Source organism: Dromaius novaehollandiae, chromosome 7 (genome assembly GCF_036370855.1).
Source record: "Dromaius novaehollandiae isolate bDroNov1 chromosome 7, bDroNov1.hap1, whole genome shotgun sequence".
NCBI lineage: Eukaryota > Metazoa > Chordata > Aves > Casuariiformes > Dromaiidae > Dromaius > Dromaius novaehollandiae.
The window spans coordinates 37,894,837-37,919,919 of record NC_088104.1 but is presented as its reverse complement, the minus strand read 5'-3'; the positions used below and the strand labels follow the sequence as shown (position 1 = coordinate 37,919,919).

At 46.2% G+C, this 25,083-nt stretch overlaps 1 protein-coding gene across 8 annotated transcripts in view; it reads right to left on the bottom strand.

The window, feature by feature from the left end:
- Positions 1 to 25,083, bottom strand: part of KLF7 (KLF transcription factor 7) — a 65,942-nt gene that overhangs the window by 19,280 nt on the left and 21,579 nt on the right. For 7 of the 8 annotated variants that reach the window (XR_010390043.1, XR_003260977.2, XR_010390042.1 and 4 more), the window contains exon 2: positions 13,107 to 13,719. Coding sequence is in view for 3 of the 8 variants with exons in the window: in XM_026111469.2 (XP_025967254.2) it covers positions 13,107 to 13,719 (613 nt within the window). In the remaining 5 variants the exon portion in view is untranslated. Of the gene's footprint in view, positions 1 to 3,312; positions 3,761 to 13,106; positions 13,720 to 25,083 lie in introns of those variants that run through there. The other variant, XM_064515237.1, reaches the window with a different exon arrangement.

Here is a 25,083-nt window from a genome sequence, read left to right as displayed (position 1 = left end):
ATTTTGTTCTCTGTTCCTTGGGTTTCAAAGAAGAAAACCCTCCAAATTTGGGGATCTGCATGATAAGATCAAACAAACTGGCAATGCTGCTGGGTAAAATCCTGGCTCCATGGAAGTCATTGGCAAAATGCCCATTAAGGCTTGAGTTTCACCCTTTATCTTCGCAGAATTAAAGTAAATAAACATATTATGATTATCCATGCGTATCTATTTCCCTTGCCCTCCCCTGCACCCCACCTTAAGCACCACAGCACAAACATATGCTGATTACAGTGTGCTTAGGAAAATAAGCAAGGAGTTTAAGACCCCAGTCCTGCAATGAACTTCAAAAAGGCAGACCATCCCTATAAAGTTCAGTGGAGAATCCCAGTCAAAAACCTTGCTGGTATCTCTCAGAGCTAAAATATAGTATAGTCAGGAGCCTCTCTGTCAGCATGACTGATTTAGCCAAAAAAGCTTAGAGAAAGTGAGGAACAAAAACAAATCCTGTCTGTACACACACTTTGAAGGCCATTAAAATAAGAAATTAGTTATATTACACTTTATAGCTCCTTAATATCACGTATGCAACTACACAAAAATAGTATGCAAAAGTTTGTCTTTGAAAAACAACATAAACACCCTCTTAAAAAGCATGATGTGCTCTAATCCGTGGTGAGCTATTTACATACAGTTTCAGGGCCCCAAAAATGTTTTATGAAAAAAAGCCACAAAACATTTCCTTCCAATTTTTAAATCTGTGATTAAAGCATTATTCAAAACGAAACCAGTTCTAAAAGCCTCAGAGTCTAAAAATACGTACTGAAAGACAGCTTTCGATACACTCGTTCCAGTGTTGGTGCTCTTGGAGAACCCGGCAAACGCGGACTGCAACTTCCAACTGAAAAAGGAATTAAATGCCAAATTTCTCTCCCGGATTTCTCCCATAAGCAATCTCTGGGGGCCCAAGTTGTGCAAAGAAATGTATGAAGAACCAAGTAGTCCCGCTGGCTTTTTAAGAGCGTGTTTTAATAACTCTCCTCGACGCCCTGTCTGAGAGATCCTTTGGGGAGCTGCTGTTCCCGGGCTGCTGAGCAGGAAGGGGCCGCCGCACGGAGCAGCAGCGTGGCTGCGGGGACGGCCCGAGGCGCCCGTCCCCCCGAGGCCGGGGCCCCCCGGGACGCTCTTAGCGCAACAGGACGTCGCTGGGAAATGCCGGCGGCCACGGGGGGCTTCGGTGAGAAGCGGCCCCCAGACGGCCTTGCAGAGAAACGCCAGGCAGGCGCGTGCATTCGCTTTGCCGTTCATTACAAAAGGCTGCGCAGCACAATGGGAAGCTTAATGTGGAACATCACATTAACAATATTTTATATTTATGTAGCGCTCTTCATCTCCAAGGGTCCCCCAGAGCTTTACGAGCTACATACATGGCATACCAATGAAGCCAAGCCATAATTCTTCTAATTAGCTGAATATCAGCACACATCTCATGGCACAACAGAGAGCGTTACTGGTCACTCTGCTTCTTCTGTGAAAACTGCTATTTGATATTTAATAGAAAACTGCTATTCGATATTTAATAGCAGCACGTTGCAGAAGGAAATTCAGTTTTAAGGAGTCCCGAAAACATGGAATCTCCTAACCAAATGGGTCTCCTTACCACCTCGTCTATCCTCTCTCGCTATATACGCACGCTCCATCAAATGCAAGACCCAGATGAGGAGGGGCCCAAGATCTGCTGCTTGCTAAGTATCCTCACTTCCACGCTAGCAAGTTGCCACCACATGGCTCACATGGCTGCTTTACCGGTGAGCTTACAGGAAAGGCAGCAAGCAGCTGCAGTTCAGCGAACATCATCATCATCCTCTTTTTAAGATTAATAATAACTCCATTCCTTTAGCAAAAAGGAGGAACAAGCTGTTTAATACACGCAACCTCTAGAGGTCAATGCTGCCATTTAAGCATATACGTGTGCAGCCCATCAACCAGTAAAACTAATTATAAAAATCAATTTCAGATACTTTTATGAGCCTTTCATTCCTCAATATACTCCTAACTGATTTTTGTTGGAGAAATAGAAAGCATAATTATTATCTTTTATTATTACAAAGGAACGTGGGGGGGCAGGGAGCGGACAGTGCTTAAACGTGTCACCAATGCTTTTTACCCAAAAAAGCAAAGAAAAAAAGGCATTTTATTCACAGTTTTGCCACCTGCTGGAAAGACGGAAAAGCCTTTGAAAGGGTGACAAAGCACAAGAGAAAAACTCGCAGGGGACGGCGCGGGGCCGGGGAGGAACGTGGCAGGCCTGTGAAATACACAGTGTGAGGAGGTGGTGCCTATTTTTAGACCGGCAGGGATGATCAAGTGCAAGAGCAGCGCATTGCCGCGGACGATGTATAGCTCCTCTCATCCAAAAGGGTCAGAAGGGCCCTTATGGAGAGATGGCTCTAATCATGTCGGTATTAGAGGTGGAGGAAAAGAGGTGAAGAACCTGATCCAATGTCCCATCAGTCTTTCTACAAACTTCAAAGCTCTGGTGGCTCCCCGAGGGCCTCGCCAAAGCCCGTCTTCCAAGCCAGCAGCAGTCCTCGGCGTGCAGCCATTCAGGACATGAAATGCATTTCTTCAGCCTTATTTCTTCCGCACACACAAGTACACGACACACATCCACAAAGCCCCCTTGCCCGGCTGGAAAGCGGAGGAAGGCAAAGCACGCGGCGGCGCTCAAAGGGAAAGAAATATCCCCAAATATCCCATTTTCTACTCTACTTGAAAGGGCGCCCAGCCGCATCGCCCCTTATTGCTACGCACAACTCCCACGGCGAGCGACAAAGCCCACCGAACGCCTATCCCCGCTCGCCCCGGCCCCCGCCGCGGGCTGCTGGGGGCCCAGGTGCCGGCCGCCTCGCGCCGCCCTCGCCTCTGCCCCGCTAATTGCGAGGTGGCCCCGCGCCCCGGGGAGAGCGGCGGAGCTGCCGGCCCCGGCGGGCACCCGCCAGCAGCACCAGCAGCAAAACTACCCAATTAAGCCTCCGGAAAGCAGGGGGGGAGAAAAAGAGCGGCTGGAGTTGCTGGGCAACGGGCGCGGGAAGCAGCTGCGCAGCAGGCCGGGCTGGTACCCGGCTGCGGGCGCCGCGCGGGTCTCCTAGTGACGGCCGCGCCAGCCCGGCGGCTGCGCTCTTCCCGTCAGGCGAGGCACTGCCGCCTGCCCTAATTACCAGCTCTCCGCTGCCTCCAGCTGCCATTACTTTGGGCCCCAGAGGAGCAGCGAGAACTTAAAAAATAAAAAAACCCTGCTCTAATCAGGGCTTTTAGTTTCGCATTCAGCCGGGCTCTGAAAGCTCGGAGACACGAGGCACGGCAGCGGCGGCTGCAGGAAGAGAGGAATCAAGAGGAAAACTCAGCAGTTCACCGGGTCAGCTTTTCCCAGGACCCCACAATCGATTTTTCCCCCTTGGCTTTTTTGCAAATTACACTGCACGGCGAGTCACAGAGACAGCCCTCCGCGGGCCACGGCACACAGGGATGTCATCCAGAGTGGCGTCCTTTGGGCACCAGGACTCAGGCCTGGGGGCCCTGAAAATCCCAGGCAAAACATAAACGCTAGAACTGATGCAGAAAAGATGAAGAGGAATTGGCCCCTTCCCCAAATGTCAACATTTTTAATTCTTCTTCTTCCATATTTTCGCTAGTGAATGTGGCTTCCCACTCATTCAAACTCTTGCAGGGTTGATGTTCTTCACTATACACCTATTGCTTCCTTTTCTCCCTTTTGCCACTGAAAAACAGGAGGAAGATGACAGAAAGCAAGGAATGCAGGTTAGCAGGGATAACACAGCAACAAAGCGTAAGCAAAAAATGATAAAAAAAATCTTTTCTGTTTCCCAGTCTTGTCAACGACAAAAGGAAAGAGACCCAGGATGCTTTCGGTCCCTCTGATACTAAACCTGATTGGGGCAGGGGGAGGAAAACAACGTGTTTGGGCTTGAAAAACACGGAGCAGGGGCAAACCTTGGCAAACTGAGGAGCCCTCTCCCAGGCGGGGAGTAAAGATGGTTAATTCTACTGCCTAGGACGTCTCTGCATCTGGATCACGGAGAAGCCACAGACGACCCGACCCCTCTCCTTAACTCTAAGGGAGATGCAAACAGTCGGTCAGGTATCACCGCGGTCATTCATCCTACCACATGAATCCAGCTACAGTAAGATACAAATGTCTCTGAAATTCCCTTCTTAGGCGACACTGCATCTTCAGAGGAAAAAAAAAATTAAAACTGCTTTTTCTGTATGAAACACATTTCTGAAAACTCATCGAAAGACAAACAAAGTCCAGGAAAAGATTCACATTTGGATTCCTTGGATTTTGCAGAGAATTAATGATAAAATTGTATCGGCCATACCACATTCACCTGTGGTATGTCAGTGTACAACAGAGCATAACAGTCCATTCAAGTTAATTTTCACTCAAGTATTCACAGATAAAGATCTTCTACTCAAAGGCTATTTTCCACTAAATATGCCAAGTTTCCGGCTCAACTTTTTACACTGAAGAAAGCTCTTTTCCTGCCCGCCCCTCCCCAGCACACATGCCACATTCTCCTAAAAAACAAGTATTTCCCCTCAAACTCCTAAAGTAACAAACAGCAACTACCCTGGAAAAAGACCAAATGTGGAAAATTTCAACCTGAAGAAGGAAAAGTTTTGCAAAGTTACAGGTGACGAACAAGCAGAGGGCCAAAGCAATGTTTATGCAAAATTAAACATACTATGGTTCCAAACATTTACAGATTGAACAAAGCATATGCAGATATGCACGCCTGTATTTTTATAAATTACATAAAATCATTAATTTCAAAGAACTAATACAAGCTCCTAGTGCACTAATGAGCATTAACGTCATCAGAAAACGAGAATGACATTGCAAAATTGTCCAGCTAATCTATCCCGCTGCCTCTGTCAGTGAGCGGTAAGAGTGCAGATGTGTAGGAAGGAGGAATAAATCCCTGCTAAAGCTCTGGATGTGTGCGGTTATACAACGAGGACACCTTTCTTTCACAGCTCAGCTGGGGATCAGCTTTTATCTTGAAACACAAGCTCCTCGCTGTTAGCTCAGCTAGCACACCCACAAATGTGTTTTCAGCCAGTTTTTCAGCCCCAGCTCTCAGTGGTGGTTTGCGGAGGCCGGGCGCCCGGCTGGGCACGAAGCTGCCCGGCAGAAGGCTTGGGCGCCCATCTGCACACGGGGATTGCCAAGGCCAAGAACCAGTCTGCAATTCTTTAAAGGCTTTTAATTCCCGTTAAGCCCTTTATTGCTGTGGACTTCTTGTAACATATAAAGCTGACCTATGGACAGTGGGTTTGACTTCCCTGTGACACGAAGGTTTTGGATGCCCTTGGAGACCTGGAGACAAGGCAGGTACACATGCAGTATTTTGCTGAGCTAGTCTTTAAAGCTCTCCTCGCTTGGGAGTCCTTGTCTCACATTCAGTCTACCACAGTACATTACCACTCACTGCTTGATGTTTGTTAACCAACTGGCTTTTGAGAGTGGTGTCAGACCAAAGTTTTCTGAAAACAAATATACTTTCTCCTAAACTCCAGCCAGTCAGAAACAAAATCCACCCTACACTCTGCATTGTATGCTTGTCCTTTACCTATCTTTAAATAACTTTTTCCAGCCATTCTTCCTACTGCTAAGGCATGTCTGACTGACCTCCCTCCTCGTAGCTGGTCTGAGCTATAACGTGGACACCATCTACCAGCCAAGCGAAGAAAGTGGTTTTATTTGGGACTCCACTACTTTTGGTGTAAGCTTGGATGCCTCAGCAATATTTAGATTGGTTTAGATGAAGGCTTACAGTTCACAAGCTCGGCTTGCAGTTGCTGCTGGCAGTAGGTGGGTATATGGACCATGTCCCACACGGGCTGTGAAAGGCAGGCTCTGGATGGGGAATAAACCCCTTGACCCCCACACTTTCCATCCAGGTACCTGGCTGCTTGCCCAGATGGAGCCCAGACTCAAACACCCATGACACCCATGTTGTGCTTAAGAAGAGCCTAATGTGATACCTGCTGTAAAGATGAGCTGTAGCACACTTGGCTTTTCCTGCTCAGACAGCCTCAGCTCTCCAAACCTGCTCTGGATCTTCTCTTCCAGCAAGCTTCAGACCTCAGCCTAAGCGTGTGCCTCAGGGCATGCTTGCTTTTAAATGATCTCTCCAGACAGCGTCTCTGGACCTGAGAACACACGTGCTCAGGCCCTGCATACTCCCTCTGCAGTGCTGTTTCCAGCCGTGACTTCAGCTTCACTATTCAAACCAGTTCTTCCTTTGCCAAACCCAAAACTATCCGGCTGAGCCCATAACTGCTCCCTCCTCTCTCCATCGTGGGGCTAACCTATCTTCATGGTCCAACCGGCCAACATTTTCACGTGGCTGCGAGCCACAGACATGTACCACAAGAACTGAGGGGAGAGAGACCTGCGCAGCGAGCTCTCACGGACGGGAGAGGACAACAGCTCCTCGGGGTGATGGGGAGAAAGAGGTGAACGGAGCATGTGCCTGCGTCCCAAGGCCACGCGCCTCCACGGAAAGATCTCGCAGAGCCTCTCACCTAGCAGGCCTTGTCCCCTCCTCTCTCTCCTGAGGAGCAGCCCTGGGGACACAAAGCAGGTGATTCACCCAAGCCAAAACGCAGCTACATTTATGATGCTTCCCGACAACATGCAATACCGTCTCATGATCAGGAATGCACTGAAACCTCAGGAAAGGTTTAAGCAGGCACAGGGCAACTGGAACGTGGCAGGGAAATTTAGGTCAGTGTCGGCAACCACAGAAAGGGCCACAGGAGTGTTACACATCACTGGGGGCAGGCCCCGCAGAAGCCAGGCTCTCCCTGGCACACCGCCGCAAAGCTCCTGGGGAATGATCTTCCTGGGCCAGATTTTGGTCGGAAAGTGAACTGCCCAGCAGTGTACAAGAAGCTCCCCGTCTCGCCCACATCTGTAAGACACAATGATTCAGCCTTGCATGGGACTTCCAGTATTTCAGAAGCGTTAGTGCCTTGGACAAATGGAAAAGAAACACCCAGCTTCTCGTCGCTAACCCGCCCTTTCTAATCCAGCCGGGACGGCAGCAACACCGAGGGGAGTCGACAGGAGACAGCTTGAGCGTTTTCTCTTTGAGGCCGTGCTCTGCGATCCATATTATTTCCCTCTTTGCTGGGTGCCTCAGAGAGGCTCAGGGATGGATGGATATAAAGAAAATGCTGGATGACAAACTCGCGGTGGCTTCTCCGTGCCTCACCAAGGCAGCCTGCCATAACACTTGGAGGCGCCCGCACTCTCCCTCCTGCAGCTGCTGAGCAGACAGCAAACATCGCTCGCTAGCTCTCCCAGCCCCGAACCGTTTGCCAAAACCATCTCGCGCAGCAAACAAACAAACAAACAAACAAACAAACAATACCCATTTACATTTTCAAACCAAAACAGTAAGATTGTCTCCCTCCCTGTGCTGTTGATTTGGCAAATGATGGAGCAGAAACACAGGACTGAGAATTCAGGTATTGGCAACTAAGCAATGGACGAACGACACTGGTGTTTTCAATGGCGAGGGCTGCTCTTGGCAGAGCCCATCCTCCCTCCATCTGGGACACTCACGGGGCTCGTTTCTGCAGCCTGGGCTCTCGCTGTAATAACGAAGTGAGGCTCTGGCCCTCCGCAGTGAAATCACAGCCCTCCTCTCCAAACCTCCCAAATGGTTCAATGCCTTCAAAAGGTAAAGTTTTAAAGAGCTCATGATCAGGCTGGGCTCATTTTAGTCAGCTTTGATAAATTCTATCTATGCTGTTATTCAAGTAACTTTTTTAAAAAAGAAAAAAACAGCAAAACACGTCTTTCCAATTTGGCAATGCAACTGTACCCCACAATAAACACAACCATGAATAAAGGCCTTCCTCACATACCCCTTCTTCTTCAGTTCCCTTGCTCTTGTTTCCAGTAGCAAACTCAGCCTTGCTTCAGCTGCTGCCACGGGAGCTTTAGTATCCTCCGTGTCCTCTGACCCGGTGTCCCCTAGCAGGGCTCCAGCTCTGCACATGAGGCCAGGGACTCTGTAGGAAGCTGTGGGTCTCTCTTCTTGTGCAGTAAAAATCCTGGGTCGTGCGCTTTCATTTCTCCTCTGCTACCTGCACTGCTTTTCCAAATGCATCTCCCTAACCCATTAGTCAAAATCTTGCATCCTGCTGAACTGGTGCTTCACTTGGCTATCAGCATTTTCATTCTCTTCTTTGGCTTACTGTTCACTGGTGCTACCATGTTAACACAATACAGAAATGCAACTTCCCATTCCTGTATTATCATGGACTCAAATAGTCTTTATTTTCTCTATTATTCCTTTATTTCATATTATTCTCCTTTATTTATCACCCAGCCTTCTCACCTCAATTCGTTCTTTTCCTACCATTTCCAAATTCTGGACTTTTCCTCTTCTAGCCCCAATGCTTCAGGGAAACTTTTCTTCTCTGCCATTTTAAATCCTGCCTCAAAAACCTTCATATTCTTTAATGCTGTTTCTGATACTGTTGTATCTCCCTAGCCTCTTCTTTGCAAACGTAGCAACTTGTTTTCCTGCAGGGAGGATTTATTTGATTTTGTTACTCTCACCCGGCACTTTGGATCAAGGAACTATGTAATTTAAAATAAGATGTCCTGACAATGGCAAACAGATTCCACTTAAACCTGCATATTCTTTAGATAGCATGTAGACTGCTAATATCTATTTGCATGGGTATCTCCCAGTTGTTTTATGCTTTATGCCGCTAAATATAGATGTGCAATGAGCAATTGCTATTTCTTAGACTTCAGCTTAGCTTGTATCGGATCCTCTTTTTGGACGGAAATAGAAAAAAAAAATCAAAGCCTTCAGATCCTCACAAAATGCAAACCTCAGCAGAACCCTCTGAAGGTCACCTTTTTATCATTATCCCCATCTTAAGTATTTCCTGAGAAGTTTATATGTGATGCTTTCTTTCTGGCCAGAAAGCATCCACGCCGTCTCATACCTTGCCCTCTACATTAGTGCAAGGAAGGCCAATATGACTGGCTTTGTCTGGAGATAGAAATCCCTTCCAGAGGTCTTTGATCTTGGGGACACAGCAACTTCTCTGAGACTAACCTCTCCATAGGTCATAGGCCAGCTTACTCTTAAGACCTATCTGTAGCCAGACACTCACCAGTAATATCCTGTTTTCTAATTTAGGAAGTACCGATGACTATACATTTTTTTTTTTGCTCATTCTAATTCCTTCCCTCTCCACTCTCCATTACATTGGCAATTCATCTCCAGGCATGTGTGAAGACAGGACTAAAATTTCTGTCTCTCAAAAGAGACAAATTGTCGTTGTTTGCATTGATGTCTGCTCCGTGAATAAGTGTAAGAGAATGTGTCCTCGTGGCTCCTTCTTTAGATTTTTTTCGTCTCACTCCCACATCAGCAGCATGGTCTTTCCAAACCTACAGCTCACCTCTCCTTCCTGCTTACAGGCACAGCCTCTATTTCTCCCCTGCATGGCTTCTTCGCTTTTCTGACTGACAGTCAGTCCCAACACTGCTCTCAGCTCATTTACACACCCTTCACTTTAGATGCCCCCGCTTACTCTGAATTCAGTAAAATATTTTAATTTCCCTTTCCATCTGGCCCATGTTTTCCCCTTTCCCTTCCAGATTAAATTCTCTCCCACACAGATAATTGTTTTTTCCCCTCCAAAGGTCATCCAGAAGGTGGTTTCATAACCAACTCAACCGTTGTGATGGGCCTTACAGTAGTGTCCTCATTCCCTCGTGGATGAGATGTGGACAAATAACAAGGGAACCTTGTGTGGCACCAAGTGCAACACGGGGTCTGACTGCCTCTGGGCTCCCCAGCAAAGCAAAGCCCTGAGAGAAGATGAGCACCAATCTAGCAAGCTGCTCTCACTCCGTGTTGCCTCCAGCCCCGTCTGGCTCATCACGCAGCGAGGCACGCCAGCCAGTGTCTGGTCAGCGTTACATACCAGTGAAAGGAATGCAGCCTCCCTCCGCTGCCTGCCACCCCCCAGCTCCCCGACCCATGGCTTTCTTGTTTTCACACAAGGCAGCTAATCCCTTTGATCCCACAAGTGGACTTTGCACATGCAAGCTGGGTGACCGGCCTGCATCTGCCTCCCTGACAGCGAACCCCACACTGAGCTCTTTGTCTGTCGGGGCAATCACACCCTTTTACACAGAGCCCGCACTGGCAGACTGCTCTCGCATGACATACTAACAAGCTACCAGCCAAAGGAAAATATCTCGCAATCGTTTCAGGCCCTCTGGTTCAGCCACTGCCTAAGCCAAGTGGCTACTAGCCATTGGCACTGCTGGGTGCATTCACAACCCACAGCACTTCCAGCGAACGGCAGCTCTGAGCCAGCTGCGGGAAAAAACAAAGCACCGACAGAGAAAAGGGCTCCCTGCCCCTAGCCCTGAAGGTGTGCGCAGGGAAGGAGGCAGCCCCTGCCATTTACAATTTAGTCCCAAATCTCCAGCGCTACTCCCCTCTGTCCTTCCCTTCTACAGGAAGCCCTGGGGTTCCCTGCAGGGAAGCGCCACTGTATGGGTCAGAGTGAACAGACTGAACGTCTGGATCGTACCAGCTCTGATTCGTAAGGCATCCAAAGGCCAGCCGTTTTTAAGGGACGGGAGCAGAGCACTTACACAGGATGAAGGGGTTTAAAATCACTTTGCACTGTGGACCCAGATAAGTTAGTTAGATGATGCTATTGCACCCTGCCCACCAATGACTCAGACTGCTCCCAACATGTAGATGTTCGGAGACATTTAGGCAATCTGCTTCCCACTGAAAAAATGGGAGCCAGGTGCCTATCTGCTCCCAGGTGCTGCATTAAAGGTGGCTCGGCTTTGTTCTAGCAACAAGGCTCTGTCCGATGCACGCTGCAAAATGAAACCATGCTTTCTGGGCGGCTCGTTTACAGCATGGTTGAAAGATGGAAGCTTTAACTGGCAAGCTCAGAGGGGCAGCTGAAACCCCTACGTGAGGTGATGGGAGTCGGTGGCAGGGACACTGCATCTGCACAGCTGCAGCCTCATCATTTGACAAAGGGCTCCCCTGGCTGCCAGTAAAGGCGGACCTGCCCTTCTCACCACGTGGACCGTTGCTGCGGGAGGCAGACACACGCACATCAATGGCAGCATGTGCAGTCTAAGGCCACAGGACCACAGTGAGAAATGTTTCTCATCATGTATTAAGAGAAAAATGTAAGAGATGCACAGGACTTGATATGTGGATGTTACCTACAGGAACGGTTTTGAGTTCAATACAAAGTTCAACCAGACCTAGGGCTGGGATTCAAAAACACGCAAAATCTTGCAAGATTTTAACTCAAAAGGTTGGAGGTTTTGCAAGAGCAGTTGTTTCTGCAAGTGCTCTCAGGACTCCTTGTTCCCATACCCACCTACTGGGTGACAAAAATATAAAAATTCCACAAGTTCCCCCTTTCTAGGCGAACATATCACATTCTTGGCTAACTTCAAGAACAGCCTCGTGAGACTCATCATTTCCCGCTTGAGAAGGAGCACAGGGGTCAGGTCTGAACAGACAAGGCCACCGTGTCAACAACAACACTGCTCCATTTGTGCTTCCGCAGCAGCCCCTTTGCCCTCGGGAAGGCCTCGTCTGGGATGTCTCCCGGAGAGCCACAGCGAGGGGGGCCTGCTCTGCTGTGGACGAGCCCCAAAATGGCAGTGGCAGTACAAGGCGTCTCCTCCTGACCACATTGCTGCAGATTTTTAAATGACTAAACTACTTCCATTGGCTTCCAAATCACTGGATTGCAAGTGAGGTCACTACTGCCAAGCTGACTATCCCCAGTAAAAACTCTCGGAAGCCCATATTGAAAGATCAAAACCAATGCCTTTCATATCTTAATATGATTTATGCTTCAGACCATGTAACTTTTACAGTGTTGCCTAGCATATGACGGATGCAGCTCTCTCACCAACCCACACATTTGTTTGATTTACTGCACTGGTCCAACATGTTATTTTCTACCTTGCAAGAACAACCTCGCTTTTAGGAATCTGCCTGCATGATAAGATCGTGAATTAAATGTGCAGTTATCGTAAGAGACCACACATTTTACAGTAAAATTGAGAAAACTGATTACAGCAATCCCTCTGGAAACAAGAATAATCACATGATAAGATAGTGCTAATGGGAATTTATCATCTCTCATCACATGTGAAGCTTAGAACAAAGCAGCAATGCTAGTCAACTGCACAGCTATTACTGCCAATGAATACCAACCGAAAAGCTACTGGGGATGATGAACAAATGACAGGAGATTGGGGATTTTGAACAGCCAAATCTAAGCCAATTTGGTATGCTTCAAGAAGCTTACACAGTGAAGCTTATATACAACATTAGCAAACATTACCCCCCCCAAAAAAGCCTGATATTTTTCCGTACCTTCTATTCCCTCTCTACCTATACTAGACAGGCTCCACGTCATTCTCTAGTTTGTTCTCACTGTATTTTATCACCAGAGTAGCCCAAGATAGCAAGGGCACATGTGTCTGTACACATTCATATGTCTGCATCTACACATGTGCTCTCACACGCACGTTATTCCTAAATCACAGATCTCAGATCTGAAATACATTTTTTCTCTTCCCCCATATGAAAGGCAACAAAAAACCTACTCACGGTATCTTCTGTTTCAAACTGTTAATATGACTAAAATCAACGTTTTTAAGGTTGTCTTGGGGAACTGAGTACCCAAAACCCAAACTGGCATGACGACAGTTTTAATGTGAATGGTATATCTAAATCCCTTAGGTATCCTGAAACTACTCTGCATCAAGCCCCATAAGACATTAAACCACAACAGATTAATTGTAGACAGTGAATTCCCCTGTTCTCTTGAAAAAGGTACAACCGGTGGCCTGCCATATTTTTCCATTGCCCTGTTTCACAGATACAGGCTTGGACTTTCAGAAGAGAGGGTTTTTTCTAAATGATAATAAAAGGAGACGGTTACTGTTATAGCTGGCAGGAGGACAAGAAGGGAGAAGCATCCTACACAAGTACCTGTATGAGTCCTCTGGTGAGCCTTTAAGTGGGAGCTCTTTGTATAAACCTTCCGGCATCCATTAAATTGACAGCGATGAACCCTCTTCTTGTTTTCCGGGGATGCCTCTGCCCCTGTCCCTCCTTGTTCACTGTCGCTTTGCCCACTCTTTATTGTCCCCGCAGTCGCTGCTGCCACACCCACTTTCATGGAGCTGAGTGAAGCCTTCTTGGCCACCAGTTTCAATGTCACCGTGCCGTCCACCGCTGAGAGAGTTTGTGAGGTTTTTACGAGGTGGCGGCTGAGCTCCGGAGACGAAGGGGGTGTTAATGAGGTTACTGCATTGAGTTGGGCCTGGTTGACGGCTGTGTAGCCTTCTGTGGAAGAGCTGGTGGACTGCAAGCTGAGGCACGTCTCAGACAGCAGCTTGTCCCGTGAGAGGATAATGTCCATGTTGGCGTTTTTGTCACATGTACTTGTTTCCACTGGCAAGAGGATGGGGTCCAGCCGTCGGATACTGTCCTCTGCATCTGGAGCTGAGGAAGCATGAAGGAAGCAGTCCAAATCCTCACCAAAGCTCTCGGAGATCTTCCGTGGTTCTGTCTGAAGGTATCGCTCCAATTCGAGGCATGTCTGCAGAAGGAGGGGGAAGGGAGAGAGGAGGGAAAGAAATCGCCGTTAGAGAGAGATTGCAGTGTAGCTCCCACCTAGAGCAGGAGAACAAATGTGGTCCAGAGCCATTCAGAGATGGCACTCATGCACACCAGCACCTTCTCATGAAAGGGTCACCTTCTGGGAGATATGAGGATCTGGCACTTCTTTGAAGCTGCTCAGAGACAGGGTGCAGGAATATCTGCATACAGCAGTGGACATGTCATCAATGTGAAGACATAACAACTGGAAAGCATCTACTGAATTTTTCATGAAAGTCTGCATGCTGTCCCACGGATACCAGGTCCTTTCAAAATGTAAGTGTAATCTGGCCAACAGTCACCTCCGTATGAAACGATGCTTACTGCTCTCCTGGAGATCTACAAACAAAAAGTTGCCTCTCCAAAGAATTGTTTCCTCCTTCTCCACGAACACTAAATTTCACTCCAAATTTAACTCAGCATAGTTGGCTGGGGCTCAATCTGTTCTTAAAATGGCACAATTCTGAACTATAGCATTTTAAGATAGAAACAGGAGACAGAGAAAAACTCCAGTGATACCGCAGATTATTTAAAGGGCGTAAAACAAGGGAAGATGTGACAGAAAAAAGGGTTCGACTGTCATTTTTAGAGAGTTTTTGGCACATCTGGTCAAGTGGGACTTCCTGTATACAGAATACTAGACTTGCACACAAACACACACGCAGCTTTTTAAAAAGTAAAGACACAGTTAAAGTGGCTGCCACTTAAAAATGAGTTCCTGCATCTCCAAAGCAATGATCATCAACATGAGGATGGGGTGAGCCTCCCCTACTTAAATGGACCTTATGTGAGGTGTCCTGAGCTAGTCCCAGTAAAACCTCCAGGCACCATCAAACTGCTCAACGTTCTCCAAAACCCACATTATAAACTTTTATTATTTATAGAAAATGGTTAGCTGTAGTTTCAGGAGCTTTTAACAGAGTTTATTAGTGCTATTTTTCATTTCTTGCTGCTTGAAAGGCTAGCTAGTTTAGTACCACCATTGTGATTTTACAGGACTCGGAGAGACAGACGTTCTAATATTTTTTAGAAACCTCTAAAAACTACTCCTGAGAGAACACTTCTAGAGACAATAAGGAAGGGAATTTCAGACCAAATTTTTCAAAGCAGCCTATGGCCACCCAGCTACATCTCAACCTGGAAGTCAAGCACCTGATAGAGAAACAAAAACTTGTTATCGCCAAAGACAGGAGGAGACAGATTCCTGACATCTGAGTACAAAGGTCTCATCAATAGGAGGTTAAAGAGGTCCCACTCATAGCTGTCTAGGAGCTACGAAGTAACTCAAGATTATTACTTTTAACCTACTGAGGAAGGAATGCTGTTGTTTTCACATGTAATTTGGTGAGATGACTTTCAGAGTTAAGAAAAGAATTTGTCGGACAGTTACCTGTTTTTTTAATAATCACTGATTACAGATCTGAGCTGTAGAGATAGACTTGGGCAGAAAGCAATAAAACAGCAATATATGCAAGAGAAGAGTGCTATAGTTTAGCATGTGGATAATTTTCAGAGGCATGATATGATATATATAATGCACACAGGCTTGGAGGTAGGACACTTGCTAGTTAGCATTCTTGCCTTAAGCAAATTACCACAGTCTCTGCTCAGTTTCCCCAAATGTAATAACGGAGCTTTATTTATCACAAAAGAGATTTCCGAAGAACTGATTTTGTCAAATACTTGGGAGGTGAAGTTGTCAAGCTTTTGCGCTCCTGACATTCAACAGGGGATGGTCCAACTCCTGAAAACAGAGGGCCAAGGTGCCCTCTCAGCAGTGCCTGGGAATTGTTTTAAAACTCCATGCTGTCCCCTTCTCCTACCCGCTTTTTAACCTGGATAAACTTCTGGTCCTGAAAGGACACAAAAAGACATGCAACACCTGCAGACACCACTGTGTTGTGGTACTGCTCCTGAGTCTGGTTCCTGCCAAGCAGAGTGAGAAGGGCTAAAAGTATAAAGCATTGTTGCTTCTAAAATTCCCCGATGTCACCTCCTGAAGAATGACTGTCACTCCAAGCAACACCAACACTGACAAAACCCCTGGACTCTTACATCTTTGTACAGACGAGCAGTGGTGCTCATCTGAGCTGCCCTGGATATTCAACCAACATGATGGCCCACGACATATTATTATGCCTGGTGCCCTCCACAACCTCCCAAGCCGCTGTACGGCAGGGGAGTGCGATCGTCCATACTGACCACAAAGGAATCTGAATGATTTCTTCAAGGTCAGTGAGACAGCCTGTGGCAGGGCAGAGACTTAAACCCAGGTCCCCTGCTCCAGATTACTGCCTCTACCAGGGGGATTCCCTTTCCTATACCTACGTCGGTGATGAGCTGCATTTACTACTAGGGCAGCGGGTTAACTCTATATCACTGCACTGCTCCAGGAAACCAAGAGGCTGCAACCAGCCGCTAATCCCTTTTTCTTCCAGTGAGTATTTCCAGTAGCGAGTGGCTGAGAAAAGCTGAAGTCAGATTACGAGGATTCCCCCGCTCCACCTCGTTACCGTTGTGAAATCCATGAGTAATGCTGCAAACACTAACGCAGTACAAGGCAAACACTAAAGACTTTGCGATTCCTGTCAGATGCTATTGGTGCGTTTCTCCCACTGACAGCCCTGTTCCAGCAGCCCTGAGAAGCTGCTTATTTGTGTCCTCCCCTTCCCCCACAGCTCTCCTTTAGCTGGGTTTTTCTGGAACGGTTCCTATTTCCTGCTGCAACAATGCGGCTCGGCCCCTGGCACATCCGCCCCGCTCAGCCCCCAAGGTTTCCCCGCTTCCTGCTCCCTGGATAGAGCTTGAAACAACAGCAATCGGCATTAAGCTTTCAAGCAACTCGTCACAGCACCTCACGCTGCTGTTGCCTAACCTTGCTGGGCCATGCGATTGCAGCACTGCCGCCCTGCCTCGGCACTTAATCAAGTGCCAAGGACTTCCTTCAAGGGGAGAGACAGGGGACAAGGCTTCGGCCTCCATCTGGGAGTCCCCTCTCCCATGAAGGTCCATCCGAACCGGTTCCTGACCAAGCAGCAGACACTACCAGGGCTGTCCCTAGGGGCACTGGTGCCTACAGACCATGCTCAGGCTGCTCTCACAGGAAAGCTTGGTACCAGCACCCTGGAAAGCCACCGAGCCAGGGCTGCGCACAGGAAAACGGGAAGGCTGCTCTTACGGACAGAAAAAGTCCATTGTCTGTTTAAAGTGCAATTCTGGGATTGTGAGGAATGGCTTTAGCTGGGGATTTGGTCTCTACCCAAATGCATCCTAACAGGTTTCCAAAGGTACCCCACAGCCTTTCAAGAATACACACACCAAAACAGGTGATGCTTTTGAATTCCCCACATCTAATTTGGGCTTTTGCATTCACTTAGCTTTCGTCCAGTGGGAGAGAAACAGATTTAGGAGCCTAATAAATAAAGGCTTCCAAACGAAAGAGCAAGCATAATCATAAATTAGGGGGGAAAGGAAAGGGGAAAAAAAAAAAAAAGAGAAAGGCAGAGACTCAAGGCCATTAAAGCTGATGACAGTCACATGAAATTTCAATTGCTCTAAGATCAGAAAGGCTGCGCTACAGCTCCTCGTTGCCCATGGAGGGAAGCAGGACGTGCTGCCCCTTTAAGGCATAACTACCCCTATGACAACAATAGTAGGCCTGACAGTTTTTCCAGCTTCACCATTAATTTTCCATAAAGAGCAGCTTCTCGATGAGCCCTTTTCAGGCAAAGCCTGATGCTTCAGAAACCTGTAATTATTCTTGGCTCCCCCCTCCCGCAGCCATTGCACCTGTGCCATTTCAAGACACCAGCTGGTCATGTCTTGCCTTCTGCCTCTGAAATCCAAAACCAGTAGATCAAGCCCATCTCCCCATAGAGGGGAACAAAAAAAGAACTCAAAGAATAAGAAACAATATAATGAAGTCCCTCCCTTTCACCCCCCTCAATCTCTCAAGTCAATAGGCGAAAAAATCCTAGCAACACTGAGCAAGAAAAGGCCTCCATCTAATCTACATCACAGACAAAGCCTGACAAGGGTTAAGGCCACAGCCCTCCTTCCTCTACCCCCTGCCAGGGTCCTACCTGCTGCTGCACTTGCCGAGAGCAGGCAATTGCATGCAGAAACAATGCTTCCTTCCCCATATGCACTTCCCTGCTTATGCCAAATACCTCACACTACCTTCCCCTCTTTCTGGCCTAAGTCATCCGTGGAGTGGAGAGGCAGGATTTTGAAATCCACCTGTTTTCTTCATTCTTGCCCTGGCAGGACTTTTAATTTTTAGGTCAACTAAGCCCATCCCCTTGTCTTGAGCTCTGACCTGGAGAAACCAGTCAGGCTGAGACCACCAAGGTATCCACTTCAGCCACATGGACCATCAGGAGGGGCAGGAGAGTTTTTTAGTCTCATTCTCACCCAGTCATTCGCCAGCAAGTGCATCAAGGAATACCAATTTTGGGTGGGAACAGTAGGATATTGACAACCATCCAATCTAAACTGGTAGATTCAGACCCTGGAGAACCTTCCACAGATCTTCTGTCTTCACTACCAAACTGGGAAGAAAATGGTCCAAGGTTACCTAAGACAGGAGCGCGCTGTTCTTGTCTTGATCTCCAGTCCTCTTGGATGCCCAGCTTCTCCTTAAACATTCATGCAAGAGAGGGGGAGAAATGGGTAATGGATGTAATAAATGTCACACGCAGCATATGCCTTACTATTCTGTAGGCTGCTACATCGCAGGCAACTTGACAGGCATTAAACTTTCTTACACAGCACCTGAATGATTTACAGCAATAAAGACTTCAAAAATTGTAAAGGGAAGAGGAAGATGGCTCCCTTCAGGGACACAATGAGAAGATCCATAAGACTGCTCATTGCTGTCAAGCTGTTTTCTCAGACTAGGGATAAAAAGTGACCCACTACTTTAACCTACCTGCCCTGATTAACAAGGGTCATTCTCTTTGCACCTTGCTCTTCAATTTAGCCAGCTAAAAGAAATGATGATTCATGGCTGACAAATAATAGGATGTGACCTTGCTAGACTCCACGTGCTTGCAGAAAGCCAGGTAGCAGAGGACAGCAGTCCGGCAGCTGGACATTCCCAACAAGGCCTCAGCTTGATTTTTCACTTTTGGATACGATTGCAAAAGATGGGTCACTTTCCCAACAGAGGTACATTTTCATCACCTGAAAGAAAGTCAGTTTGTTACCCTGCCTCATATAGGTAACTCATAACATCTCTTCATTCCCCACATTATACTACCTCCTCAGTCCTCTGGGGCCTGGATAGCAGCAGAATACACAGAATTTGCACACCATGACAGTTCAACAGGCAAAAGCAGATCTTTCAGACAGCACAAGACAGCCATTGTAGTGCTGTTTCATACCTGCTAAGGACCTACTTCTCACTTGCAGTTAGTACCTCCAGAGGCTGCAGTAGCATTGATCCAAGGGAATTCAGTGTTCAGTACATCTTCCAGTTCAGAAACATATGACCTCTAATCTACATGTATTCTTACCTCTGGAGCTCAGTTACTGAAAATAAAGATTATTTATCGAACACCTGAGTACGCTCACCCCTATGAAATACAATGCAAGAGAAACATAGTGTGTGCCTCTGATATTCGATGTGACACGAGTACCATTTCCTGCAGAGCTTAGCACTCACCTAACTCTGGAGCCACTGAAATAAGACAGTTTTGTCACCAGCTTCAACAGTGATATGACAAAGCCCAAACAATCTCTCCTAGACTTGCAGATATTTGGCTTCGACTCAGAACAGCCTACGTTTCTTGGTGCTTGTCAGCTGTCCAGGTTAAAGCGCAACCCAGAACATTCAAAATCAAGCTACGAAGGAGCTGGAGTCGGTGCTCACTGTTGATGTCTGCCTTCATCACTCTCCTCCAGAGAACAACCAGCAGGGAAGCTCCAGATGGGACCACCGTGGCCATCTATGTGCCAAGTCTCAAGGCGGCGGAGGTACCTGAGCTCTCTGTCTGCACTTGAGCGAATGACCAGGGAAAGACCCTGCCCACAGGCCAGCGGTCTCTGAAGAGGGCACGTGCTCATTGTCTGGGTTCAGGTCCAGACAGCTCTGGAAAACCTAGTTCCAACTGATGACCCCAAATTAACTCTCACTTCCAAGGATATAAATCTGAAGTTGCTCCAATGAATTGAAAAGAACTGGTCTTGATTTGCAGCCATGCAGTATACCAGAATTCGACCCATATATATATAGGCTCTTGAAAAAATTAGAGGTAACTTCAGAAGCACCTGCCTATACTGTGGAGTCTTTACAGTATTCAGAAACTCCTGGGCGTTCTGCACAGCTGAGGACAGCGCAGCAACAGTAAAGTTCTGTCAAGGGTAAATCAAAGCCCAAACACTTAATAATGATTTGAAGCCAGAAAGTCGGGGAAGACACATAATCAACATGTTCAGTGGGCTCCTCTGTTTTACTGATGCTGAAGTATTTTATAACATCTTGATTTTGAATTTTTCTAGCAGACCATGGGAAGTTCTTATCTGGAAGTGCTAGTTACTTTTAAGTGCCATTTTATTGCAGATATAATGGGACATCAAGCACTGATCTTGGAAGCTATCCAAAACCTAATTAAGAAGTTAGATACTTAGATCGGGCTGTGACAGAGAATGAAAATGTCAAGTGTGGTTGACAAGCAGGTCTGACCTACCAGCTCCATTTACAACACTCGAAAGGATTTTCTTTGCAGCATAATTTATATGAGCAAAGCTGAACTACCCATGCAATAGTTAAGGTCGAATTCCAGTCTCCATCATAACCCTACTGCTTTCCATTCGCATGTAAAAAGGGGCCTCATCTCTAAAATGAAATAACTGCGTGAGTCTCAAGATTGCAAAAGAGGAGAGAACATCCTGAATCTGAAAGCAGCCCAAAACAATAAATCTAAGGTGAATATCACCACAGTTCACTCAAGTTCAGAGCAAGCAATGACAGGTTGTTTCCAGGTCCAGTGCCTGGTTGTCACTATTTCGTTGTTTAGCGGAACAGCAAAAGCCTTGAGCTACGGTGGCATTTGCATTTCTGATCCGAGAGGCAGATACTGAACTGACCATCACAGGGCAACTCAGATATTATGAGGAATGAGAAATTCAAAACTCACCTGCCGTCCCTGAAATGTCATGCTATTTTTGTCCTTGACCCCAAAACAGGGTTTGAAAGATGCATCTTTTTCCCACTGCCAAAAGCCTTCATTACTTCCTGAACAACAAAACCCAATACTCTTGCCCATCTATTCCAAGATTGTCATCTGTTCCCACCCAGCTGCCAAAACCTCCAGCTTTTCCTTTTGGCAACCTTTACTGGGCAGTTGCTAGTTGTCAAAAATCTGCAGCACATCACAAGTGTAACATTTGGGCCAGCATAAAATAAACAGAATTTTAGTATTAAATAAGTAGTTATGCAGAATACACTTGGGAACATGGACAAACTGCAGTCTGAAATGAGTGAATATTAAGCACAAGTTTCAAATGATAGCAAATTTGTGTTGCAAAGGATTTAAGACAAAACTAGTAGTATGCCAGTATATCCTGCCTACAAAGTACACAAAGTTCATTAAAAAGGGGGAGTTAAAGACACTTTCAGGTACAACAGTAAGTACTTAATGATAACTAACTCATGATAAATATCTGCATGCATGTCCTTAGTCCCCTGTATATAATAAGCAAATCAAGTTAGCCGTATGCGCAACAAACAGGCTTTTGCCATGAGCAGAAAGCAGGCGCACATGTGGTCAGCAAAGATCAGCCGATAAACAGAGATTTGTTTTCCTGTGGTAACTTTGCCATATGCTTGAGCCATCAAGCTAGTCCTCTAAACCACTGGCTGACTGAGTCTCGCCACCCGCACAGTCTGGAATGGGCAAGTCCATTAACCCGATGATATCTGTTGAATAAGCTACACAGGACCCAAGTCTCTGTTTGCAAATTTCTTCAGTACAGTAACTTGTGCTGATTTTTTCCTTCTTGGTTTCAGACCAGAAAATGAACTTTTAAGGAAATGTATTTAGCCAAACCAGCCCATTCTCTATTATTCATACACAAAAGCACTACTGAAGAATGTTCTTTTATCACAACCAAGATGACATACTCCCTGGATGGTCTTCACAGAGTTTTTCTTCAGTACATAAAAAATGCTGAAGTCAGAAACTTCAAACTTTGCTTGTTTTGTAGATCTGCTTGAGATTACATTCAGTGAAGACACATTTTAATTTAAAAAGTTCTGTAGATTTGCTTAAAGAACAGAATCACTACCTTCACACATGCACAAGACATTTTCCTTTTGCTGTGGGGAATGATGTAACCAAGGTCAGCAAAGACTTTTATCAGCCTATTAAGTTCAAAGGATAAAAAGCAATTTTGCCACAAGCTGGCAATTTTCACCAGGAGAAATGGTTAGTAAACCAAGAAATACTGCAAGAGTCAAACAGAAAAAAGTCTGAATTCATAACTCTAACCAAGGAATCAAAATCAAGATTTGTTCCCAAACTTAGTGATTATGAAATGCATCTTACCTAATGAATATTCTCGTGAATGGACAGGTCAAATGTGTTCATTAAAAATCTCTTGTACTTGAGCTTGTACATAGAGAATTTGAGTGCACCAGTTGCAAGATACCGAACAAAGGACTGCAGCTAAGCATGGCTGAATTCAATAGGCATCTAGCTAAAAAATGGATGAAAGAAAACTGAAAACTGAATCAGGGCTTCGGAGGGCTTTTGCTGGGTTTGACTGTTTAATAAAGACAGAAAAAATATTTGCAACCAGTCACAACAGCTAAAAATACCATCAATGTCAGCAGAGGATTACGGATAGCCAAATGATGAATTCAAAAGTGAAGGCAGCCCATTGTGCTAGCGCATGAGAAAACCCCTGAGTGCACACATACTGCATGCTCTGCTGCCATGTAATGCAGACTGCAAGTAGCTGTACAGTGACCATCTGAGAAATGATAACTATAACATAAGTGTGTTTCAAAATCTTTTTGAAGAGATCATTTATTTATATAACAATCCTGGATGGCTTTGAGCGAGCTGGCTACTGGCCCTCCCTGCAAACTTTTCTCCAGACTTCATGAAGTGTGTATTTAACCTGTTCCTGTCCTGTTTGGAAGTAGCTTTAATTTAGCATTATAAATAGCAAAAAGAGACAATTAGCTTCTGCAACTGCCAGTTCTAGCTCCCACTGAAATCAAAGGATCAGGTTCAAAGCATGCCCCAGAGTGTGGTAAACTTCTCACAGGAAATGGATATGCAAAAGCAAATGCTGATGGCGGTGAAATGCACAAAGCAGAGCAATATTTTAGATCTCGATCCTCAGTTAAGATTCATCCTTACAAAATACTGCAGTGGGTTTATGCAGCAGAACCAGATTCCTTGTAACTATTCCGGAATGGATCATGAATGAAGAAGTGTACTATTTAGAGATGTTTCATTAACATCCGGAGAGAGCTTAAAATTTCCTCCTCAGCAGCTGACACAAATGCATACACCAGTTTTGTTCTTACAGCCTCATGCAAAGACATATTCATAAGCGCAATTCTTCACAATTAGGCTATTAAGTCAAATCTAAAGAAGAGATGTACCAGTAAACCCAGAATACATGGTACATTTCATGTGAGTTCTTGGCTGTGAGTCATCTCTTCTGCTCTGACCTAAAAAAGCATTAAACAAGGGGATGCATTACACTGCATTCCTAATCCAAAAACACGCAATTCCTCATCCCAACATTGCACGAGCAACATTTTTGTGCTGGGACTGCTGTTATCTACTCTGTACATGGTGCCCATTCATTATCACACCTCGTGGCTCAGAAAACCTTCTGTATGTTCCCTTTTGTATTATTTTTGGCTGTGGGGAAGAAGAGGTGGGGACCTGTCTGGGAAACAGGAAGCAGGAGGGAGGGGGGGAAGAGTTGTAGAGTAAGGTCAGAACAAAAAAAGAATAGAAGAGCATTTATACCACTTCTAAACCATAATAAACAGATAGGGCCAAAGTCTGCCTCAAGCCACACAGGGAGCAGTGGGCTGTTTGGCTGAAGTTTACACTTTAATATGAGTGCAAGAACTGTCCAATCACGTTTATAAAAAGCCGATTGCTGTTTTCCTTTTTGTCTTTTCTTTTAATCACTTGGGTAATTTGCTATCTCACAAGAGCAGGAAGATGTGTGCGCTACCGTGCTAAATACGCCAGTCTGGGTAAGGAAAAGAGAAGACAGCAGCCTCGAGTTTCACCATCACTTACACAGAGAAAAAAACCTCAAGACTAGAAGCAAAGCGATGGGAAACACAACCGGATTCTCAGCTGGGGTAAGTAAGCACCGAGCAGCACTGATTTCATTGTTCCTGTTTACACCAGCTGAGGACCTTGCCAGCATTCAAACGCCATGAAATTCTGCTCTTGATCAGGGCCACTTAACTCTGGGGCTTATGCAAAGCAGAATTTGACATGTTCTTTGACGGCTGGAGATAGTTATTTTATACTACAAATCTTGTCTACTTTATGAGGCACGATGTGACCCAAATGGAAAAACAGAAAGAATTTAAAAACAACTCCACCTTCAGACATCCTCGTGCTTGTATCTGCCTTTTTTGCCTTTTTTTCTTTTTGAATTCAGGCCCAGTAGTCTATTTGAAGGTTTTCACAAACTGGTTGGTACCACTTCTAGGCCAGGGTTTTCATCATCTCTGCCCACCAAAACCAACAAGATCCACGTTTAAGCACCCCACTGCAGCCAGATTGGCCTCTCGCTCAAAAGCAGGTGTCTCCTAAAGGACGTTCCCTTACAGCCAAGAAGGGTGTTTTTCCATTGTTTTTATTTTTGACATTGCACCGTGAGGAATTTGTTCCAAAATTCTAGCCATCAGGCGATTTTCTTCCAGCCTCAAATCAGACAGGCGCTACACACCCTGATAAAAGCAGCATGGCTCTCTTCTGAGGTAATTTAGGGAGCACGTTGGTAAAGTGCCTGCCAGTATTGGCCCAACAACTCCGCAGCAACATAGGCAGCTGCCCACAGGGATCTGCAGAGACCTGCATCTCCAAAACGCATTAGATCAAACGAAAGGGAGATCAGCAGGGCCTTTGTGAATATCGTTAGCAACTCAAGGTGCACTGCCAGAGCTGGACTAGGCACTGCTCAGTCCTCATTAGAGGAAGGCGATCATTCCTGTGTCAGAGCGGTTTCCAGCAGGCTGTACGGCTAATGGCGACAGCGCAGGATGGGAAGTCAGGAGATCCCATTAAGAGCCCTGGCATTTATTGACTTGCAA